The sequence below is a fragment of the Scyliorhinus canicula genome, chromosome 3 (assembly GCF_902713615.1).
Source record: "Scyliorhinus canicula chromosome 3, sScyCan1.1, whole genome shotgun sequence".
NCBI classification, from domain to species: domain Eukaryota; kingdom Metazoa; phylum Chordata; class Chondrichthyes; order Carcharhiniformes; family Scyliorhinidae; genus Scyliorhinus; species Scyliorhinus canicula.
In genome coordinates this window covers 197,159,262-197,172,215 of record NC_052148.1, presented here as the reverse complement: position 1 = coordinate 197,172,215, position 12,954 = coordinate 197,159,262, and the positions used below count along the sequence as shown (strand labels likewise).

The 12,954-nt window shown below is 48.4% G+C and overlaps 1 protein-coding gene across 1 annotated transcript; it reads right to left on the bottom strand.

The window, feature by feature from the left end:
- Positions 1 to 4,366: 4,366 nt before the first annotated feature.
- LOC119963655 (cell wall protein DAN4-like) lies at positions 4,367 to 12,752 on the bottom strand (the record flags this gene model as incomplete). Its single annotated transcript, XM_038792976.1, is given in 4 exon segments — positions 4,367 to 4,639; positions 4,642 to 5,207; positions 11,973 to 12,013; positions 12,448 to 12,752. Coding segments are annotated over 4 exon segments (1,185 nt in total), but the record flags the coding sequence as incomplete, so codon positions are not given.
- Between the last annotated feature and the right edge of the window lie 202 nt (positions 12,753 to 12,954).

Here is a 12,954-nt window from a genome sequence, read left to right as displayed (position 1 = left end):
GTTGTTGTTGCTGAGGGGGTTTCCCTTGTTGTTGCTGAGGGGGTTTCCCTTGTTGTTGTTGCTGAGGGGGTTTCCCTTGTTGTTGTTGCTGAGGGGGTTTCCCTTGTTGTTGTTGCTGAGGGGGTTTCCCTTGTTGTTGTTGCTGAGGGGGTTTCCCTTGTTGTTGTTGTTGAGGGGGTTTCCCTTGTTGTTGTTGCTGAGGGGGTTTCCCTTGATGTTGTTGTTGCTGAGGGGGTTTCCCTTGTTGCTGAGGGGGTTTCAGTTGTTGTTGTTGTTGCTGAGGGGGTTTCCCTTGTTGTTGTTGTTGCTGAGGGGGTTTCACTTGTTGTTGTTGCTGAGGGGGTTTCAGTTGTTGTTGCTGAGGTGGTTTCCCTTGCTGTTGTTGCTGAGGGTGTTTCCCTTGTTGTTGTTGTTGCTGAGGGGGTTTCCTTTGTTGTTGTTGTTGTTGCTGAGGAGGTTTCAGTTGTTGTTGTTGCTGAGGGGGTTTCCCTTGTTGTTGCTGAGGGGGTTTCCCTTGTTGTTGTTGCTGAGGGGGTTTCCCTTGTTGTTGTTGTTGCTGAGGGGGTTTCCCTTGTTGTTGTTGTTGCTGAGGGGGTTTCCCTTGTTGTTGTTGCTGAGGGGGCTTCACTTGTTGTTGTTGCTGAGGGGTTTTCCCTTGTTGTTGCTGAGGGGGTTTCACTTGTTGTTGTTGCTGAGGGGTTTTCCCTTGTTGTTGCTGAGGGGGTTTCCCTTGTTGTTGCTGAGGGGGTTTCCCTTGTTGTTGTTGTTGCTGAGGGGGTTTCCCTTGTTGTTGTTGCTGAGGGGGTTTCCCTTGTTGTTGCTGAGGGGGTTTCCCTTGTTGTTGTTGTTGCTGAGGGGGTTTCCCTTGTTGTTGTTGCTGAGGGGGTTTCCCTTGTTGTTGCTGAGGGGGTTTCCCTTGTTGTTGTTGTTGCTGAGGGGGTTTCCCTTGTTGTTGTTGTTGCTGAGGGGGTTTCCCTTGTTGTTGTTGTTGCTGAGGGGGTTTCCCTTGTTGTTGTTGCTGAGGGGGTTTCCCTTGTTGTTGCTGTTGCTGAGGGGGTTTCCCTTGATGTTGTTGTTGCTGAGGGGGTTTCCCTTGTTGTTGTTGCTGAGGGGGTTTCCCTTGTTGTTGTTGTTGCTGAGGGGTTTTCAGTTGTTGTTGTTGCTGAGGGGGTTTCCCTTATTGTTGTTGTTGCTGAGGGGGTTTCCCTTGTTGTTGTTGTTCCTGAGGGGGTTTCCCTTGTTGTTGTTGCTGAGGGGGTTTCCCTTGTTGTTGTTGCTGAGGGGGTTTCCCTTGATGTTGTTGTTGCTGAGGGGGTTTCCCTTGTTGTTGTTGCTGAGGGGGTTTCCCTTGTTGTTGTTGCTGAGGGGGTTTCCCTTGTTGTTGTTGCTGAGGGGGTTTCCCTTGTTGTTGTTGCTGAGGGGGTTTCCCTTGTTGTTGTTGTTGTTGCTGAGGGGGTTTCCCTTGTTGTTGTTGTTGCTGAGGGGGTTTCCCTTGTTGTTGTTGTTGTTGCTGAGGGGGTTTCCCTTGTTGTTGTTGCTGAGGGGGTTTCAGTTGTTGTTGTTGCTGAGGGGGTTTCAGTTGTTGTTGTTATTGCTGAGGGGGTTTCCATTGTTGTTGTTGTTGCTGAGGGGGTTTCAGTTGTTGTTGTTGCTGATGGGGTTTCCCTTGTTGTTGTTGTTGCTGAGGGGGTTTCCCTTGTTGTTGTTGCTGAGGGGGTTTCCCTTGTTGTTGTTGCTGAGGGGGTTTCCCTTGTTGTTGTTGCTGAGGGGGTTTCCCTTGTTGTTGTTGCTGAGGGGGTTTCCCTTGTTGTTGCTGCTGAGGGGTTTCCCTTGTTGTTGCTGAGGGGGTTTCCCTTGTTATTGTTGTTGAGGGGGTTTCCCTTGTTGTTGTTGCTGAGGGGGTTTCCCTTGTTGCTGAGGGGGTTTCAGTTGTTGTTGTTGCTGAGGCGGTTTCCCTTGTTGTTGTTGCTGAGGGGGTTTCCCTTGTTGTTGTTGTTGCTGAGGGGGTTTCCCTTGTTGTTGTTGTTGCTGAGGAGGTTTCAGTTGTTGTTGTTGCTGAGGGGGTTTCACTTGTTGTTGTTGCTGAGGGGGTTTCAGTTGTTGTTGTTGCTGAGGGGGTTTCAGTTGTTGTTGATGCTGAGGGGGTTTCCCTTGTTGTTGTTGCTGAGGGGGTTTCACTTGTTGTTGTTGCTGAGGGGGTTTCCCTTGTTGTTGCTGAAGGGGTTTCCCTTGTTGTTGTTGCTGAGGGGGTTTCCCTTGTTGTTGTTGTTGCTGAGGGGGTTTCAGTTACTGTTGTTGTTGCTGAGGGGGTTTCCCTTGTTGTTGTTGTTGCTGAGGGGGTTTCCCTTGTTGTTGTTGCTGAGGGGGTTTCCCTTGTTGTTGTTGTTGAGGGGGTTTCCCTTGTTGTTGTTGTTGGTGAGGGGGTTTCCCTTGATGTTGTTGTTGCTGAGGGGGTTTCCCTTGTTGTTGTTGCTGAGGGGGTTTCCCTTGTTGTTGTTGTTGCTGAGGGGGTTTCAGTTGTTGTTGTTGCTGAGTGGGTTTCCCTTGTTGTTGTTGCTGAGGGGGTTTCCCTTGTTGTTGTTGTTGTTGCTGAGCGGGTTTCCCTTGTTGTTGTTGTTGCTGAGGGGGTTTCCCTTGTTGTTGTTGTTGCTGAGGGGGTTTCCCTTGTTGTTGTTGCTGAGGGGGTTTCCCTTTTTGTTGTTGTTGCTGAGGGGGTTTCCCTTGTTGTTGTTGCTGAGGGGGTTTCCCTTGTTGTTGCTGAGGGGGTTTCAGTTGTTGTTGTTGTTGCTGAGGGGGTTTCCCTTGTTGTTGTTGCTGAGGGGGTTTCCCTTGTTGTTGTTGTTGCTGAGGGGGTTTCCCTTGTTGTTGTTGCTGAGGGGGTTTCAGTTGTTGTTGTTGCTGAGGGGGTTCCAGTTGTTGTTGTTGCTGAGGGGGTTTCAGTTGTTGTTGTTGCTGAGGGGGTTTCCATTGTTGTTGTTGTTGCTGAGGGGGTTTCCCTTGTTGTTGTTGTTGCTGAGGGGGTTTCACTTGTTGTTGTTGTTGCTGAGGGGGTTTCCCTTGTTGTTGTTGTTGCTGAGGGGGTTTCCCTTGTTGTTGTTGTTGCTGAGGGGGTTTCCCTTGTTGTTGTTGCTGAGGGGGTTTCAGTTGTTGTTGTTGCTGAGGGGGTTCCAGTTGTTGTTGTTGCTGAGGGGGTTTCCCTTGTTGTTGTTGTTGCTGAGGGGGTTTCCCTTGTTGTTGTTGTTACTGAGGGGGTTTCAGTTGTTGTTGTTGCTGAGGGGGTTTCAGTTGTTGTTGTTGCTGAGGGGGTTTCCCTTGTTGTTGCTGAGGGGGTTTCCCTTGTTGTTGTTGTTGCTGAGGGGGTTTCCCTTGTTGTTGTTGTTGCTGAGGGGGTTACCCTTGTTGTTGTTGTTGCTGAGGGGGTTTCCCTTGTTGTTGTTGTTGCTGAGGGGGTTTCCCTTGTTGTTGTTGTTGCTGAGGGGGTTTCCTTTGTTGTTGTTGCTGAGGGGGTTTCCCTTGTTGTTGTTGCTGAGGGGGTTTCAGTTGTTGTTGTTGCTGAGGGGGTTTCCCTTGTTGTTGTTGCTGAGGGGGTTCCAGTTGTTGTTGTTGCTGAGGGGGTTTCAGTTGTTGTTGTTGCTGAGGGGGTTTCACTTGTTGTTGTTGCTGAGGGGGTTTCACTTGTTGTTGTTGCTGAGGGGGTTTCAGTTGTTGTTGTTTCTGAGGGGGTTTCAGTTGTTGTTGTTGCTGAGGGGGTTTCAGTTGTTGTTGTTGCTGAGGGGGTTTCCCTTGTTGTTGTTGTTGCTGAGGGGGTTTCCCTTGTTGTTGTTGCTGAGGGGGTTTCACTTGTTGTTGCTGAGGGGGTTTCCCTTGTTGTTGTTGCTGAGGGGGTTTCAGTTGTTGTTGTTGCTGAGGGGGTTTCCCTTGTTGTTGTTGTTGAGGGGGTTTCCCTTGTTATTGTTGCTGAGGGGGTTTCCCTTGATGTTGTTGTTGCTGAGGGGGTTTCCCTTGTTTTTGTTGCTGAGGGGGTTTCCCTTGATGCTGTTGTTGCTGAGGGGGTTTCCCTTGTTGTTGTTGCTGAGGGGGTTTCCCTTGTTGTTGTTGTTGAGGGGGTTTCCCTTGTTGTTGTTGTTGCTGAGGGGGTTTCCCTTGATGTTGTTGTTGCTGAGGGGGTTTCCCTTGTTGTTGTTGCTGAGGGGGTTTCCCTTGTTGTTGTTGTTGCTGAGGGGGTTTCAGTTGTTGTTGTTGCTGAGTGGGTTTCCCTTGTTGTTGTTGTTGCTGAGGGGGTTTCCCTTGTTGTTGTTGTTGTTGCTGAGCGGGTTTCCCTTGTTGTTGTTGTTGCTGAGGGGGTTTCCCTTGTTGTTGTTGTTGTTGCTGAGGGGGTTTCCCTTGTTGTTGTTGTTGCTGAGGGGGTTTCCCTTGTTGTTGTTGTTGCTGAGGGGGTTTCCCTTGTTGTTGTTGCTGAGGGGGTTTCCCTTGTTGTTGTTGCTGAGGGGGTTTCAGTTGTTGTTGTTGTTGCTGAGGGGGTTTTCCTTGTTGTTGTTGTTGTTGCTGAGGGGGTTTCCCTTGTTGTTGTTGTTGCTGAGGGGGTTTCTCTTGTTGTTGTTGCTGAGGGGGTTTCAGTTGTTGTTGTTGCTGAGGGTTTCCAGTTGTTGTTGTTGCTGAGGGGGTTTCAGTTGTTGTTGTTGCTGAGGGGGTTTCCATTGTTGTTGTTGTTGCTGAGGGGGTTTCCCTTGTTGTTGTTGTTGCTGAGGGGGTTTCACTTGTTGTTGTTGTTGCTGAGGGGGTTTCCCTTGTTGTTGTTGTTGCTGAGGGGGTTTCCCTTGTTGTTGTTGTTGCTGAGGGGGTTTCCCTTGTTGTTGTTGCTGAGGGGGTTTCAGTTGTTGTTGTTGCTGAGGGGGTTCCAGTTGTTGTTGTTGCTGAGGGGGTTTCCCTTGTTGTTGTTGTTGCTGAGGGGGTTTCCCTTGTTGTTGTTGCTGAGGGGGTTTCACTTGTTGTTGCTGAGGGGGTTTCCCTTGTTGTTGTTGCTGAGGGGGTTTCAGTTGTTGTTGTTGCTGAGGGGGTTTCCCTTGTTGTTGTTGTTGCTGAGGGGGTTTCCCTTGTTGTTGTTGCTGAGGGGGTTTCACTTGTTGTTGCTGAGGGGGTTTCCCTTGTTGTTGTTGCTGAGGGGGTTTCACTTGTTGTTGCTGAAGGGGTTTCCCTTGTTGTTGTTACTGAGGGGGTTTCAGTTGTTGTTGTTGCTGAGGGGGTTTCAGTTGTTGTTGCTGAGGGGGTTTCCCTTGTTGTTGTTGCTGAGGGGGTTTCCCTTGTTGTTGTTGCTGAGGGGGTTTCAGTTGTTGTTGTTGCTGAGGGGGTTTCAGTTGTTGTTGCTGAGGGGGTTTCCCTTGTTGTTGTTGCTGAGGGGGTTTCCCTTGTTGTTGTTGCTGAGGGGGTTTCCCTTGTTGTTGTTGTTGCTGAGGGGGTTTCAGTTGTTGTTGTTGCTGAGGGGGTTTCCCTTGTTGTTGTTGCTGAGGGGGTTTCCCTTGTTGTTGTTGCTGAGGGGGTTTCAGTTGTTGTTGTTGCTGAGGGGGTTTCCCTTGTTGTTGTTGCTGAGGGGGTTTCCCTTGTTGTTGTTGCTGAGGGGGTTTCAGTTGTTGTTGCTGAGGGGGTTTCCCTTGTTGTTGTTGTTGAGGGGGTTTCCCTTGTTGTTGTTGTTGCTGAGGGGGTTTATCTTGTTGTTGTTGTTGCTGAGGGGGTTTCCCTTGTTGTTGTTGCTGAGGGGGTTTCCCTTGTTGTTTTTGTTGCTGAGGGGGTTTCCCTTGTTGTTGTTGTTGCTGAGGGGGTTTCCCTTGTTGTTGTTGTTGCTGAGGGGGTTACCCTTGTTGTTGTTGCTGAGGGGGTTTCCCTTGTTGTTGTTGTTGCTGAGGGGGTTTCCCTTGTTGTTGTTGTTGCTGAGGGGGTTTCCCTTGTTGTTGTTGCTGAGGTGGTTTCCCTTGCTGTTGTTGCTGAGGGGGTTTCAGTTGTTGTTGTTGCTGAGGGGGTTTCCCTTGTTGTTGTTGCTGAGGGGGTTCCAGTTGTTGTTGTTGCTGAGGGGGTTTCAGTTGTTGTTGTTGCTGAGGGGGTTTCACTTGTTGTTGTTGCTGAGGGGGTTTCACTTGTTGTTGTTGCTGAGGGGGTTTCAGTTGTTGTTGTTGCTGAGGGTGTTTCAGTTGTTGTTGTTGCTGAGGGGGTTTCAGTTGTTGTTGTTGCTGAGGGGGTTTCCCTTGTTGTTGTTGTTGCTGAGGGGGTTTCCCTTGTTGTTGTTGCTGAGGGGGTTTCACTTGTTGTTGCTGAGGGGGTTTCCCTTGTTGTTGTTGCTGAGGCGGTTTCAGTTGTTGTTGCTGAGGGGGTTTCCCTTGTTGTTGTTGTTGCTGAGGGGGTTTCCCTTGTTGTTGTTGCTGAGGGGGTTTCACTTGTTGTTGCTGAGGGGGTTTCCCTTGTTGTTGTTGCTGAGGGGGTTTCACTTGTTGTTGCTGAAGGGGTTTCCCTTGTTGTTGTTACTGAGGGGGTTTCAGTTGTTGTTGTTGCTGAGGGGGTTTCAGTTGTTGTTGCTGAGGGGGTTTCCCTTGTTGTTGTTGCTGAGGGGGTTTCCCTTGTTGTTGTTGCTGAGGGGGTTTCAGTTGTTGTTGTTGCTGAGGGGGTTTCAGTTGTTGTTGCTGAGGGGGTTTCCCTTGTTGTTGTTGCTGAGGGGGTTTCCCTTGTTGTTGTTGCTGAGGGGGTTTCCCTTGTTGTTGTTGTTGCTGAGGGGGTTTCAGTTGTTGTTGTTGCTGAGGGGGTTTCCCTTGTTGTTGTTGCTGAGGGGGTTTCCCTTGTTGTTGTTGTTGCTGAGGGGGTTTCAGTTGTTGTTGTTGCTGAGTGGGTTTCCCTTGTTGTTGTTGCTGAGGGGGTTTCCCTTGTTGTTGTTGCTGAGGGGGTTTCAGTTGTTGTTGCTGAGGGGGTTTCCCTTGTTGTTGTTGCTGAGGGGGTTTCCCTTGTTGTTGTTGTTGCTGAGGGGGTTTATCTTGTTGTTGTTGTTGCTGAGGGGGTTTCCCTTGTTGTTTTTGCTGAGGGGGTTTCCCTTGTTGTTGTTGTTGCTGAGGGGGTTCCCTTGTTGTTGTTGTTGCTGAGGGGGTTTCAGTTGTTGTTGTCGCTGCTGAGGGGGTTTCAGTTGTTGTTGTTGTTGTTGCTGAGGGGGTTTCCCTTGTTGTTGTTGCTGAGGGGGTTTCCCTTCTTGTTGTTGTTGCTGAGGGTGTTTCCCTTGTTGTTGTTGTTGCTGAGGGGGTTTCCCTTGTTGTTGTTGCTGAGGGGGTTTCCCTTGTTGTTGCTGAGGGGGTTTCCCTTGTTGTTGTTGCTGAGGGGGTTTCAGTTGTTGTTGTTGCTGAGGGGGTTTCCCTTGTTGTTGCTGAGGGGGTTTCCCTTGTTGTTGTTGTTGCTGAGGGTGTTTCCCTTGTTGTTGTTGTTGCTGAGGGGGTTTCCCTTGTTGTTGTTGCTGAGGGGGTTTCCCTTGTTGTTGTTGCTGAGGGGGTTCCAGTTGTTGTTGTTGCTGAGGGGGTTTCCCTTGTTGTTGTTGTTGCTGAGGGGGTTTCCCTTGTTGTTGTTGCTGAGGGGGTTTCACTTGTTGTTGCTGAGGGGGTTTCCCTTGTTGTTGTTGCTGAGGGGGTTTCCCTTGTTGTTGTTGTTGCTGAGGGGGTTTCCCTTGTTGTTGTTGCTGAGGGGGTTCCAGTTGTTGTTGTTGCTGAGGGGGTTTCACTTGTTGTTGTTGCTGAGGGGGTTTCCCTTGTTGTTGTTGCTGAGGGGGTTTCCCTTGTTGTTGTTACTGAGGGGGTTTCCCTTGTTGTTGTTGCTGAGGGGGTTTCAGTTGTTGTTGTTGCTGAGGGGGTTTCCCTTGATGTTGTTGTTGCTGAGGGGGTTTCCCTTGTTGTTGTTGCTGAGGGGGTTTCCCTTGTTGTTGTTGTTGCTGAGGGGGTTTCCCTTGTTTTTGTTGTTGCTGAGGGGGTTTCCCTTGTTGTTGTTGTTGCTGAGGGGGTTTCCCTTGTTGTTGTTGCTGAGGGGGTTTCCCTTGTTGTTGTTGTTCCTGAGGGGGTTTCCCTTGATGTTGTTGCTGAGGGGGTTTCCCTTGTTGTTGTTGCTGAGGGGGTTTCCCTTGTTGTTGTTGCTGAGGGGGTTTCCCTTGTTGTTGTTGCTGAGGGGGTTTCCCTTGTTGTTGTTGTTGCTGAGAGGGCGTTTCGTTTTCACAGTTTGAACGTGCCCTGCCAATGATAGCGGGAGAACACCCACTTCCTCAGATCACCCTTCACCCTTTCTACTAGGTTGGAAAATGCAACTTGTTCAGCAAAGCCCAGTTATCAGCCATCTGTATTCCCAAATATCTGAAGCTCGATCAGCCAGAATGGCAGTTTGTCCAGGTTTCCTTCCTCTCCCTGACGGCTCACCAGAAACACCTCACTCTTCTTCACATTGAGTCTGTACCCCAAAGGTGGGCAACAGGGTAGCCCGGTTGTTAGCACTGCTGCTTACGGCACTGAGGACCCGGTTCGATCCCGGCCCCGGGTCACTGCCCATGTGGAGTTTGCACATTCTCCCCGTGTCTGCGTGGATGTGCAGGTTAGGTGGATTGGCCATGCTAAATTCCCCTTAATTGGAAGAAATTACTTTTCTTACTGGAGAGGATTCTATCCTGTGCAGGGTCAGAAGAGGACAGGATGTCTGGCTTATATGGACGGATTTTGGGGAAGGCTCTTGTCTCCGTTGAGGGGGTGAAGGCCAAGTGGAGGAGGAGCTGCGGCCTGCATTGGAGAAGGAGGAGTGGAGTGAGACCCTTCTCAGGGTGAACATCACATCATCCTGGAGGAGACTGATCCAGTTCAAGGTAGTGTTTAGGGCACACCCTAGATTAGTTTTAGATTTATTGTCACATGTACCGAGGTACAGTGAAATGTATTAATCTGTGTACAGGCAGATGTTCGATGCATGAAAAAACAAAGGACATGCGATAAATACACAATTTAAATGCATAGACATAGACATTGGGTGAAGCATACAAAGGCCAGAATGAGTTGTTTCTTTGTGGGAGTTGAGGATAGATGTTAGCGCTGTTTGAGAGGGGCCGTTAATGACATGCACATATTCTGATCCTGTCCCCAGTTTGCGGGTTTTTCTGCACCATATTGGTGACCGTAAACATTGATCTGGAGCCCTGTCCTTCAGTGGCTTTATTTGGGGTGTCGGATCAGACAGAGCTGCGGAGGGGGCGGGGGCGAGGGCGAGGGGAGCAATGGGACAGTCAATGGGTAGGGAGGGGGTTGGTTTACTGGTTGTTACTTTCGCTCTTTTAGTTTATTGTTGTTCAGAGATCATAGAATCCCTACAGTGCAGAGGTGGCCAATGGGACCATCTAGTCTGCACTGATCCTCTGAAAGAGCCCTCTACCTAGGCCCACGCCATCCACCTATCCCCAACTAAGCTTTTCGAAACTAAGGAGCAATTTAAAATGGCTGTAATGAACTCCAATCGGCTTTATTGGTTGGCCAATTGGAGTATGAGCTCCCTCAATGATAGCTCATTGAGGGGGCCCATATAATCACCTGTGTAGGCTTTGTGAGCCAGTCTTGAGTTGACTGGACTGCTAGCAGCACTGTTTGTAGCTGCTCCTGTAATATCGTTATTGTAAATAAATATCGGTGTGGTGACGGAACTCCTGCCTCCAGTGGATTCATGTCGCATTACATTCGGCCCCCACCAACAAGCCTGGACTTGCAGAGGCCTACCGACTGAACTGGCTTGGGACAATTCACACCTCTTTAACCTGGAGTTACCTCTCTCTCTGCATCTTTGATGATTTGATTGCCTGCAGGTGCTCGCATTCCGGGGCATCTCTGACTGTGTCTATATAAACATTTCTGGAACAAGCCTTTCCATTCACCTGAAGAAGGAGCCGTGCTCCGAAAGCTCGTGTTTGAAACAAACCTGTTGGACTTTAACCTGGTGTTGTAAGACTTCTTACTGTGCTCACCCCAGTCCAACGCCGGCATCTCCACATCTTTGGAGCTTTGATTGCATGTTGGAGAGACTAAAAGAAATGCTCGGCCAATCCATTTATTGCAGGATGGTATGGAGCTGACTTGGTGTGTTGCATACCATTCCCATTTAATTAGTCTTCGAATTCCTTGGAAGTAAACTGAGTTCCACTGTCACTTTCGATCTGCCAAATCTTGTGACTGTTTCATTTAACTTTTCAATCGTTTGTTCAGTTGTCATGGATTTCATTATCACAAATTCCGGCCATTTCAAGTGTGCATCAACAATCACCAGAAACATGTGTCCCCCAACTGGACCAGCATCACCTCAGTGTATTCTGTGCCATGGCAGTGTCGGCCATTCCCACAGACGTAAAGGTTGCAGCAGTGAAGTGTTTCTTAGTTTACTACAGGACTGACACTGCCCCACTTTGTCTTCAATTTGAGCATCTAGTCCCAGCCTCCAAAAATAACTGCGTGTCTCACAGAGCCAGGGCCCCAGGTTCAATTCCAGTCTTGGGTCACTGTCTGTGTGGAGTTTACACATGCTATCCGTGGCTGCCTGAGTTTCCTCCGTGTGCTCCGGTTTCCTCCCACAGTCCAAAAGATGTGCTGGTTAGGTGGATTTACTCTGCGAAATTGCCCCTTAGTGTCCAGGGTGTGCTCATTCAAAGCGTCGGTGCAGACTCGATGAGACAAATGGCCTCCCCCTGCACTGTAGGGATTCTATGATTCCCTGTGTCGCCATAGAATCATAGAATTTACAGTGCAGAAGGAGGCCACTCAGCCCATCGAGTCTGCAGCAGTTCTTGGAAACAGCACCCCACTTTAGCCCACACCTCCACCCTATCCCCGTAAGCCAGTAACCCCACCTAACCTAAGGGCAATTTATCATGGCCAATCCACCTAACCTGCACATCTTTGGGCTGTGAGAGGAATCCGGAGCACCCGGAGGAAACCCACGCAGACACAAGGAGAACGTGCGACTCCACACAGACAGTAACCCAACCGGGAATCAAAACTGGGACCCTGGAGCTATGAAGCAACTGTGCTACCGTGCTGCCCATAAAACTCCACTCTGGATTGTCAGCTCAAGTCTTCTCATGATGTAGGGTTCGAGATCTGGATTTTTATGATTTTTATGTCTGTCATCGTACCTTTAGGGTCTTTTCCATAATCTTCTCCATCACTGGATCAATTCTTGTATATCACTGTACTGTCGATGAAGTCACAGGTATATAATGCACATGCAAACAATATTGGATGTTGACAACATTTTCTTCAGGCTCTTGCTAGACTTGTAACAGGAATCTCGACAAAGCATCTGCATTTGCATGTTGCTCTGATTTACGATCCTGGATATGATAACCGTGTGCCGATAATATCAAAGACCATCTCTGCAACCGACTAGCTGCTAAAGCTGCATAGCTTTATATGGCCCAAAGATTGTCATCAAGGCTCAGTGATCTGTAAAATGATCTCCATAAAGATAGTGATGAAACCTTCATACACCAAATATGATGCACAAAGCTTCTTTATCGAGACAAACTGAATTAGTTTCTGGGCTAGTAAGAGTTCATGAATCGAATGGCTATTCCGCACCTGAGATCATCATGTGCGAGACAACTATGCCAACCCAATAGGGTGATGCATCACAAGCAAGTTGTAATACCAGCTTGGGATTGTAGTTTAGCTTAGTGGGCTAGACAGCTGGTTTGTGATGCAGAACAAGGCCAGCAGCGTGGGTTCAATTCCCGTACCAGCTAAGAAGCCTGAATTATTTCTCTGTGTACCCGAACAGGTGCCGGAAATTGGCAACTAGGGGCTTTTCACAGTAACTTCATTGCAGTGTTAATATAAGCCTACTTATGACAATAAAAAGATTATTATTATTAGTGGGCCAATGGCTCTGACTTCTTTTAGCTCCTTCTATCCACTGTCACACTCTTCAGTCGAGTGTCTTACCTGTTTGGTATGTGTAATGTGTAATGACTTCAATATCGTTGCTAAATTTGGGATGAATTTACCGTAATGATCTCAAAAATGGCCTCAGTTGGGTCACATTTTGAGGGTGTGGTTCTTCTAAGATTTCAGTCATCTCCTTTGGTTCTTTATGCAAGCCATCTTTGTCAATGACATGACCCAGATAGTTGATGGATGTCTTGAAAAGTCACACTACTCCTATTATGCTCGAGGATTGTGGTAGCTCCAGAGTAGCTTCCAAGTTCTTCGAGAGTTGAGGTTGTCACCTAGATAACATTGTACACCAGTTAGCCCACTCGGAATCTGATCCATGGATCTCTGAAAACGAGCAGGTGCCGAGGTTATCACGCAAGTCTCTGGCAACGACAAAGATCTTTACACGTCACGATTGTGAGCAATGGTTGTGATTCTTCAGCCACCTTCATCTGTAAATACACCTGTAATAGATCTGTTTTACTGAATTTTCACCTCCAGAAAGTCCAGAAATAAGTCTTCAATCAGCAGCAGTGATTCTGCACACACTACTGGGTTAATTGTGGTTCTAAAATCTCCACATGTCTTTACTGAACCATCATGTTTCAACACAGCTGCTATTGGTGCAGCCCAATCACTGGTAGTAAATGATTCAATGACTCCTGTTTGGACTGCTCTTTCTAGTCCTTCTTTGACTTTTGCCTTGATGACGTATGGTACAGTTCTGGCTTTGAAACATTTTGGTGTACTGGTTGGCTTAATTTTGAGTTGGACTTCAACTCCTGTCATTGAGCCCAGTGAGTTGTCAAATACTTTTGTATACTTTTCCTGAGCTTGCTACTGTCAGCTGAGTTTTATCTTTCTCAACCATGCTCTACCAAATAAAGCCGGAAGGTTTTCCTGAACAACGTGGAGAGGCAAATCTGCTGTTTGATCATTAACCTCCGGTTTCACCGTAATATTTCCTTTTAGCGGTATGACCTCTTCTCTG